The following is a 9,608-nucleotide window of genomic DNA, read 5'->3' as shown; positions in this document are numbered from 1 at the left end:
CGTGCGAAACTGTCAAAACAGCTAAATATCCAAAATGAAAAACAAAGTTATGCAATTTTTTTGGAAATGGAAAAAAAAGTAAATTGAGCCGTGCGTAAAAGTTACGCAAACAAACTTTTGCATTTGAATAAAACTGGCTAGAGAGATGACGAATTGATTCATGCCTAAAAGTTTCATTGCGCACTAAAGTGGAGAAAGCTGGGGAGCAATTAACGCTCATGCAAACGTGTGCATGTGTTGGTCCTGTGGGCGGAATACAAAACAAAACTCCAATAAACTTCTGAATCCTGTCTTACAGAATTCCGACCATGTGTCCCCCGAACTCCCCTGAGTAAATAAATTAAAAAACCAAAGCGGAGCTTTTCGGGCCAGCTGATGGCCACGTGGTCAGCTCGGGCCAGCAAGTGCAGATTGCGCAGCACGCACTGCGCTCTGGCACGCGCTGGTCATTAGCATTTGTATGGGGGAGTCCGTGATAATAGAGGAGAGAGGGGCTTCTGCGCGCACAATGAGGCCGTTTTATGGCCAGCCACTACTCCACAGATGGCATCATCCACCTGCCCTTTCTCTGCTGCTGCACAGGACGAGATGGGGGGAGGGGACAGCATCACACTTTCTCCATGTATACCGTGAAAAAAATGTCAACAAAAACAAGAAAAACATTTAATTCTCTGAGAAACGCTGATAACTTTTGAAGAGTTATCGCTTGAAGCTCGCGCACGAGCAAAATTTGGGTAAAAAAAGAGCGTTTTTATGCACTCAGTTAGAGCAGATCGGTGCACTTTTTGCATTATGAGTAGGTGAGATTTGCACAACTTTTTGTGAATGCATGCAGGCTTGCAGAAAGTGCACATTTTGCATTAATTGTATTGCGACGTTGAAGAGAAACTATGTTGTATTTGTTATTTTATTTTGAGGCCAGCCTGCTCTGCTGCAGAGTCAGAGGGAGGGGGGAGTGTGTGGCTCCATGACCCCCATCAATCTGCCACGAGCCACAGAGTGACAATAGCATTATCATACCAATACACCATTCAGCGCCAGCCAATGAGGGCGCAGCGCTTTCACTGCGCCGCACGAGCTGCAGGGTATAAAAGAGGAGGCGCTCCGGCTGGGAAAACACTCTGCTCTCTCGGATTATTCTCCGAACAGACTCTCTCTCAGAACGAGCTCTGCCTCTCTGCGGAATATCTTCTTCATCATGACTCTCGAGGAGGTTCTGGTCCAGAAGCCCAGCGAGCGCGCTCAGTGCGCCGGGCAGGCCCTGGAGGAGGTCGTGGCGGCGGCCAAAGACAACGACTCCCTCACCGTGGGCGTGTACGAGTGCGCCAAAGTTATGAATCTGTAAGTATGAGACTTTGTAGCTTTTGAATTCAGAGTTTCTGGATGTGAAGTGAATGAACTCTAAAGTTTCTTCTTCTCCCTGTCTCCACAGCGACCCGGACAGCGTGTCCTTCTGCGTCCTGGCCACGGACGAGGAGTTCGAGTGCGACATCGCCCTGCAGATCCACTTCACCCTCATCCAGTCCTTCTGCTTCGACAACGACATCAGCATCGTGAGAGTGAGCGACATGCAGCGTCTGGCCGAGCTGGTGGGAGGCAAGACGCAGCAGCTGGAAGACGCGCACTGCGTCCTCATCACGGTACGTCCGGCGGACGTCAGCCTGCGTGTGTGTGTGTGTGTGTGCAGAAGCAGGTGTGTGACGCTGCCCTCTCCCCCCCTGTGCTTGCAGAGCCCGGCGGACGGGTCTTGGGAGGACCCCTCTCTGGAGAAGCTGCACCTGTTCTGCGAGGAGAGCCGGCGTCTGAACGACTGGGTTCCTGAGATCAGCCTCCCGGAGCGCTGAGCCGCCGCGGCGCCCCCACCTGGCTGCGAAGCCGCACGGCTTCTCGTCTGGAAATACTCACCCTGAACGACAGGGTGACCCTGTTTCTGCCCGGCCCCGGCCCCGGAGGGGCCCGCCGGCCGCCCGTCGCCTCTCGTCCCGTCCATGCCAAGATGACTCTCATTCTTTCTGTGAACGAGGTCGGGCATGCCGCGAGAGCGACGCATCGACCCTCATTCTTTGTGCGGATGAGGTTTGGAGAGGAAGAAGCGAGTTCTGCGTCCTGTGGTCCGGCCACAGAGCAAATGTCGCACCTGGAAGCACGCGCAGCAGGAGAAGAAGCGGTGCTGAGGAAGAGGACGTCTTGAAAAGGGACTTTTTAACGACGGCCTCTTCGCTGAGCAACACCACAACAGTTGCAGTCAGCCAAATGTTTCCCACTTTCCAGAATTGTCTTAATTCTCTAAAGGTTTCACTTTAGAAGTTTACAATGACAAAACTATTATTATTATTCTTAAACATGAAAAAAAATTGAAGAAAAATACCTTTTATCTAAAGGTTTCACTTTAGAAAATGGTAAAAAAATTAACTTAATGAGAATTTGTTAGAATATCTTATGAACATTTTAGGATGTACTGAAGAGAAGGAAGCTGGAAATGAAAGAAATATTGTTGGAAACAAAGTAATTTATACTTTTCCAAGCAGTGTTTTAAGGAAAATGGAACAACCCACAAAGTTTTGAAAAGTCTCACAAAGTGTTCACATGTTTGTGTTTCACTGAATGTGAAAAAGAAAAAAATCCCTCTGCAAGTTTAATCTGATGTCAAATGATGTTTTGTATCTACGAATAAGTTTGTTTGAATTGTAAATGGATTAATTGTTCTTGGAAACAGTAAACTTAACTTTTGTGAACAATGGAAATGATTTAAAAAATAATAAATAAATCAAAGAGAAAAAAAAAGTAAGGCTGTGTGTGTGTTGTGTTTTCTTTGTGGCTGATTTGACACAAAGTTGGAAACTCAGCAGATCAGCATGGGGGGGGGGGGGGTCCGGGCCTGTCATCTGCTCCTCATCTGCATGTGTATGGAGGCCGCACAATGCAGCCGCTCCGCCTGTCAGCTCCACCGCTCCACACACACTGCAGCCATTGTTCAGCTCACAGAGGAGGAGGAGGAGGGGGGGGGGCGTTCAGCAGATGTCTCTGCGGCCACGCCACGCCATCTGCCGCCTCCTCCAGGCGGGGGTCGTCCAGGGCAGGAGGCTGGAGTCTGGGTGGAGTCAGGAGGAGGGAGCTGGTTTGGACCGGCTCGAGATGACAATAGAGGTGTGTGTGTGTGTGTGTATGAGTGTGTGTGAGTATCATCTGGTGTCCTGCCAGCTGCTGTCTGGCTCCTTTATTTACTGGCAGCCACTTGGTGGAACTTTGGTAAACAGAGGAGGGAGGTGAGCCTGTTTGGGTGCAGCAGCAGCAGCAGCACCTGCTCCGCCTCAACAATGGCCGACCTGCAGGAGGCCGCAGCGTCTCCGTCTCACTCTTTCACCACTTCATTCAGTTTGTCATCCACAATCAGTCAAGACCCTGAATGCTTTTTCCACAAAACTCCAGTGAGTCAGTAAACATGAGCAGAAAAGAGACTTGTTCTCTTCTTCTTTCCATAAATACTGTCAGACTGCGAACAACTGCAGTGTTTACAGATGCAGCCTGAGAGGATCTGAGTCGCTAGGGGGCAGCAGTGAGTCTCCCGCTCAGTAAACAGCTTCAGGCTTTGTTGTTGTTAATCTAAACTAGAGAGACAAACTCTACTTTCACCCACGTTTTTCATTCAGAATTTAAAATATTCCCTTTAAGTTTTGAAGAATTTGACGGAGAAGTTTAAACTTTTTAGCAACTTTTAAAGGTGCATTAAGGAGTTTAAAAAATTAAATTTATTTTCCACCATTAATATGTTACAGATATTCAGTGGTGTGTACAACGTGCCCTGACATATTCATTGTAAGTACCGCTACCAGCACTAAATTGTCACTTGAACGTTGCAGTGCCGGTCCGGCAATTTGTATTTCTTGGGAAGAATTTGAGAGCATGTGACGTAACATGCGCTCCCGCTGGCCATGACTCGCTTAGCTTTCGTTTTGTCCGCCATTACTCCAGATGCTTAGCGAGCAACAACTGAGCAGCATTGAGGATGGATCTTCCAGAAAGTAAGAAAAGACCGGCTTCCAGCACTGCCACAACTCCAGCACAGACCCCACCAGGCAAAAGAAACTTAAATTTTACTCGAACGCTACTGAAAGAGCGAGGAAGGAGGCTGACCAAAAGTTACAAATATAACTTTACTTACTTCAGTTGAAGCCATTCTTGCGAATCGATCAACTCTTCTGCATGCCAAGGCTGCTAATGCAGTTTTACTCCCGTCTTCCGTGCACGTACATGGACGCAAGCCACATGCACCAGTGTTTCACTAAGCTGCAGTTACACCCAAGGCCTGCAGGGGCCGCTGTTTCGCATGAAACGTGCAAACTCCTTAATGCACCTTTAAATGTTTAACAAAATCAAATGTTTTAAACTTGTACAAAGAGCAAAACTATGGATAAAAAAATGTGTCAACACATAATATGCTATGAAAGAGGAAAAAAATCTTCCAAACTTCTTTATCCAGCTTAGGTTTGGTGGCTGGAGATCTTGGAAGATTCTTCCAGTGAGGTGAAAGAGCTAATCGCACAGCATCAAAACAATAACAAATATGAAAAAATATATATTTTAATCATTTTTAATGAATGGAAGGAATAAAAATTCTGCCCCTGAGCATCAAAATTCTGTAAAATGGTTATAAATCTGCTAAAGTGACAAAAACATCATGAAAGGTGTTCTTATTAGTGAACTCAGAGTGAACATTGGCACGGAAAACTCAAATGTTTAAAGAGAATAACTCAATGTAACCCTGTGTAAAGTTGACACAGACATCTAAAAGTAGAACACTGTGAGCAGGAAAAATTTTTAAAACTTAATTTTAAAACTGAGTGTGCAATTGATAAAAAAACATCAAGCATTGACAGATTATATAAATACATCTCAGTTCATATCATCATTTATATTATATACTGAAGGATTAACAGTTTCCTTTTTGCAGATGATAGCCTGATATTTCAGGAACTCCAAAACTTTACTTAGAAATCTAAAAATGGATGTTGGGTGAATTAAACATTATATGAAATATAAACTAAATTCGCTTCGTTTTCGAGAGACTCCAGGACTTCCTGACATTTCCACCTTCATCAATCTGCCAAAGAAAATCTTCTATTTCATATTCACATCTGCTTTTTTTTAATTCCATCAGGCACTTTTCCATCTGTCTCAGACTACAGGTTGCATTGGAAAGAGAAGATAAAAGGCAGCAAACTGTAAGAACTAAAGAGCGACGGCGAGAGAGGACGCGTCAGCAGAGCACACAGAACTTGGAGGTGTGGCGGAGGCCCCGGTAGGCCCGCAGCCCCTCCCTCTTGGGGTCCCGCACCATGCCCCGGACCACCGGCAGGCAGTCGCAGCCCCTCCTCTTCTGCGCCTGGTGCAGCAGGATGCGGTAGACGCCGGTGAGCGGGCTGCGGCTGTCCTGCAGCCGGTTGTTCCTCAGGTGCTCGGCGGTGAAGCCCAGCTCCTCCAGCGAGCCGCGCACCTCCTCCTCCTGCTCCTCGTCCTCCTCGTCCTCCAGCGAGCCGCGCTCCGACTCCGGCGGGCCCCGCAGGGGGCCGAGCGGCCGGGCGGCCAGCGGCGACCAGGGGAACTCCACCGGCAGCAGCCAGTCGCAGCCCAGCATCTGGTCCACGGCGCAGCGCTCGGCCGGCGCCGCCTTCAGGATGCCGCGGATCAGCCGCTGGCAGGGGCCCGGCACCCAGGGCGGCACGCTGTAGGCGCAGTCCATGATGCAGCGCCGCAGCTTGCCCATGGTCTCGGCGCGGAACGGCATGGTGCCGGTCACCATGAAGAACAGCAGCACGCCCATGGCCCACACGTCCACCTGCGGGCCCAGGTAGCACTCGTCCCGGAAGAGCTCCGGGGCGGCGTACGGCGGCGAGCCGCAGAACGTGTCCAGCGCCGCGCTGCGGTTCGACACCTGCGTGCTGAAGCCGAAGTCGGCCACCTTGACGCAGCCGCTGCAGGTGAACAGGATGTTCTCCGCCTTCAGGTCGCGGTGGATGATGTTGATGCCGTGCTGCGGAGTCAAGACGGAGAGGGTTCAGATTCGGGTTACCGTGGCGACGCCGTCCCGCTTCCTCCAGCCCCTCACCATGTACTTGATGGCGGCCAGGATCTGGGCGAAGGTGATCTTGCAGGCGGTGTCGCACAGCTTGCCCTCGCTGCAGATGCGGTTGTGGAGGTCGCCGCCGCCGGCGTACTCCAGCACCAGGTACAGGCGGCAGGGCGTCTCCACCACCTCGTACAGCCGCACCACGTTGGGGTGCTGCAGCGCCTCCATGCTGCCGATCTCCCTGGACAGCAGGCGCTGCGCCTGCGGGTCCATCCGGGTCCGGTCCAGGATCTTCAGGGCCACTTTGTCTGAGGAGAGACGATTCGGGAAAGACCGGTTTCCACATGTCGCTCCAGGCAGCCTGAAAGTCACTAAACTGTCTTTAAATGTTGAATTTTTCTGGCCAGATTCAAAAATCTCAAGTTGTGTGTGTCTGTCTGTCTGTCTGTGTGTGTGTGTGTGTGTTTGTGGTTGTTTAACTCTGTGAGTTCAGATCTCCACAGTTTCGATCTGAAGTTTAATTTAATCATATTGTGAGTCACGGCCGTCTCCACCTTTAATTTCATTACATCTGACCGTCACAGAAGTTATTAAGAGAAAAAAACAACGAAAAACAAAACTTTTATTCAGTTTGCTGGAGAATTTCCATAAATTAAACACAATTTTATACAAATTTTTCTCAAATTTAAAGGTAATATAACAAACTTTTTTCAATTTTGAATGGATAAATGAATAAATAACTTAACACCAATGTAATAAAAGAATAAAAATGTTTGAATCCAATCATATTTAGGAGAATGTCCATTAATGAATATGACAATTACACCTATTTATAGAAAGTTAACTCCACAAAACTGCTGAAATTATTTTGAATTGACAACAAACACAGTTGTGTTCATATATCATCACATTACTGGTTGCTACATTTTCAAACAATTACTGAAAATTTTTGGAAAAATGTTGTGGTATCGGCTCAAAAAGTTTAAGATTATTGACTTGCAATGAAATTACAGCCTTTATCACATTTAAAATAAAGAAAATGATCACATTTCCTGCATCACTGGTTGTCACAAGGATCTATTATTAACCCTTTATGGGAAAAGTAACCAGCTTTTTCTTGCTTCTTTATAAACAGTCATTTAAAATGTTATAAAATGTTTAACCGTTTTTCTGATTTTCATCTTATTTTGCAGGATACAAACGCTGTGTGATGATCAGAACGGGGAAAAAGATTCTGACAACCTTCTGAACACATCCAGTGAGGATTTTACTCGAATTAGAGATTTTCATTTCATCTATAATTTGTAAAATACACGTTAATTTAGTCAGTTTTACACTCCCCAACTTCACAAAGTATAAAAACTTAGGTCTTTATTTATTCTTAAACAGCACCTGAGTGTTGAAATTCTTCTTCAAATACTTTAATAAAAGGTTCATTCTTGCAAACTGAAGCAGAAATGATTGTAATCCTTCAGGTAAAGCTGCTGTTAGAGGAAGCAGCTGAGCAGGAAGCCTCTCGTACCTCTGGTGAGAGCGTGAAAAGCCAGCTTGACCCTGGAGAAGGTGCCGTAGCCGATCTCGCCCCGGACCTTGTAGAAGCCCACCCTGCGGCCGATGATCAGCTCCTTGATGGTCTTCTCGTCTTTGCACATGTCGGTGGTGAGCTTCTGCAGCGGGCTGAGGGGCGGCGGGCCGTCGCCGTCCTCGTCGTCGGGGCCGGCCTCAGAGCTGTCGGTCAGGCTGTACAGGCTGTGGTGCAGCCGGGCGCTCATCACCTGGTACTGACCTCCGGGCATGTCTGCAGCGGGCCGGGGTCACGGGCATCTTCAGGGACACCAGAACCCAGACGTCAATAAATACAGTGCTCCACACAGACATCAAGACTCTTCAATACAGTCCTGATCACCATCACTGGACTCCCTGAAGCTTCAGTGCAGAATGAGGAGTAACGAATGATGAAGAGACAGAAAAAGGAACGACTGGTCTTTAAAAAGTACCTGCAATCCATCGGGGAAAACGTTTTGTGGACAGACTAAACAAAAACAGAGATAAACTGTATGACAACAGGTCCGCATGGTGGAGGCAGCAACATGCTGTTGGGCTGCTTTGCTGCAGCTGGGACTGAGAGATGTGCGAAATCTGAATTAAAAAGAGGTCTTAGAGCAAAAATGTCGAACAGGATTGATTGAAAATACTAGATTACACAGCAAAGAGTCCTGATCTCAGTCCAGCTGCACCTCTGGGCTGAAATCTGCCAGACTTTAAATTCTGCTGAACGCTCTGAGAACGAATCTGGAAGAGGAGAGCCTTCACTGCTCAACAGTGCTCTTATCCGTTAGTAAACATAAACAATAGTAATGATAAATAATTAAACTTCTCTTGTTAAATCATTCGGCCTTTTAATTAAAAGACTAAATAAATAAATTAGCTCAGTTTCCAAAACTGAAGGGTTTCCAGTAATGATGATCAGAACTGAGCAACATTTTCACTGCAGATTTTTCCTTCAACAACAAAAAAAGAAAAGAAGAAGAAGAACAAAGTTAAAATCTGTTCTTACCAACTTTCCAAATTGCTCCTCAGCATCAAACCTCGGCAGAAGAGTCCATTAAAACAATCCTCCCAATGAAAAAAAGGAGTCAGAAAAACCTTCAGAGCTCACATCTTCAGAGGAGGAAGCTTCACGGTGGAGCTGCTGCAGGACACTGATGTGCAGGAGCTCAGGAGGAGGAGGGGGGAGGGGGTGGGGGGGTCTGAGGGCATCTGTGGACACGCCTCGCCGCCTCTTATCCTCACCCTCTCCTCATCAGAGACAAAAGATCATGAACTGTAATCCTGCAGGCTGACCCCCCGGCTGACGAGACGACGTGAAACCGAACCATCAAACAGAGAGAAGAGCAGAGGGGATCGAACAAGAGCGCGTCTGGAAGAGCAGGACGAGGCGTCGGGACGCAGGTTTCTCCAGAAACACCTGCCCCGGGGGGGCGGGGGGGGGGGGCACCGGCCTGATCTCCTGGCTGCCTTCCTCAACATGAAACGTTACGCAACGGCATGAGCCGATGTTCCCGTCCAGATTAGCTGCTTTTCCCTTTAGACCAGATCAACAGATTAGAGAGCGGGAGGTCAGCGCCTCGCCGGGGCGAGCGGCTCCATTCAGGTGTCCCAGCCCTGTGAGGAGGAGCAGGAGGAACGGGGGGAGGAACGGGGGGGAGCACATGCAGACATGTGCAGGAGAACGCCGGGATTTACCTTCTCTCTGCAACAAGTGATGGAATAATAATGAAGTCATATTCTGAATGTAACACGGTGAAAAGTAAACAGCATAATCTTTATCTGACTACAACATCCACTCTACCTATTGATGCTTTACAAACGGCACAAAATCTGCAAAAAAATCTTTTACTTTAAAATAATTCGATCAGTTTAATTACAATACATGATCATGATGACATGGTTTGCAGCTCTTGCATTACTGGTTGTTCCACTCTTCTCATAACTGTGACTGGTTTCAGCTCATCAAGCTGATATTTATTTAAAAGGATTA

At 47.6% G+C, this 9,608-nt stretch overlaps 2 protein-coding genes across 2 annotated transcripts; one reads left to right on the top strand and one right to left on the bottom strand.

Moving 5' to 3' along the window:
• The first annotated feature begins 1,134 nt into the window (after window positions 1-1,134).
• Window positions 1,135-2,495, top strand: LOC115382834 (growth arrest and DNA damage-inducible protein GADD45 gamma-like). Its single transcript, XM_030084753.1, has 3 exons — window positions 1,135-1,341; window positions 1,433-1,640; window positions 1,731-2,495. The coding sequence occupies exons 1-3, from the start codon at window positions 1,199-1,201 to the stop codon at window positions 1,842-1,844; spliced, it is 465 nt and encodes a 154-aa protein (XP_029940613.1). The 5' UTR covers window positions 1,135-1,198; the 3' UTR covers window positions 1,845-2,495.
• Window positions 2,496-5,255: 2,760 nt separating this feature from the next.
• On the bottom strand, window positions 5,256-7,886 carry nim1kb (NIM1 serine/threonine protein kinase). The gene is made up of 3 exons (XM_030084726.1): window positions 7,590-7,886; window positions 6,107-6,375; window positions 5,256-6,031 (listed from the first exon to the last, which is right to left on the bottom strand). Exons 1-3 carry the CDS (start codon window positions 7,861-7,863, stop codon window positions 5,258-5,260), a joined length of 1,317 nt encoding a protein of 438 aa, XP_029940586.1. The 5' UTR covers window positions 7,864-7,886; the 3' UTR covers window positions 5,256-5,257.
• Between the last annotated feature and the right edge of the window lie 1,722 nt (window positions 7,887-9,608).

The sequence above is a fragment of the Salarias fasciatus genome (assembly GCF_902148845.1).
Source record: "Salarias fasciatus chromosome 7 unlocalized genomic scaffold, fSalaFa1.1 super_scaffold_4, whole genome shotgun sequence".
NCBI classification, from domain to species: Eukaryota; Metazoa; Chordata; class Actinopteri; order Blenniiformes; family Blenniidae; genus Salarias; species Salarias fasciatus.
Note: the sequence above shows the minus strand (reverse complement) of the source record. Positions and strands in the feature narration are given on the sequence as shown.

Coding starts and splice junctions, on each gene's coding strand:
- nim1kb (XM_030084726.1), bottom strand. CDS start 7,863: ATGCCCGGAGGTCAGTACCAGGTGATGAGCGCCCGGCTGCACCACAGC. Junction 6,376..7,589: donor TTTTCACGCTCTCACCAGAG/GTACGAGAGGCT, acceptor GTCTCTCCTCAG/ACAAAGTGGCCCTGAAGATC. Junction 6,032..6,106: donor TGGCCGCCATCAAGTACATG/GTGAGGGGCTGG, acceptor TTGACTCCGCAG/CACGGCATCAACATCATCCA.
- LOC115382834 (XM_030084753.1), top strand. CDS start 1,199: ATGACTCTCGAGGAGGTTCTGGTCCAGAAGCCCAGCGAGCGCGCTCAG. Junction 1,342..1,432: donor TGCGCCAAAGTTATGAATCT/GTAAGTATGAGA, acceptor CTGTCTCCACAG/CGACCCGGACAGCGTGTCCT. Junction 1,641..1,730: donor CGCACTGCGTCCTCATCACG/GTACGTCCGGCG, acceptor CTGTGCTTGCAG/AGCCCGGCGGACGGGTCTTG.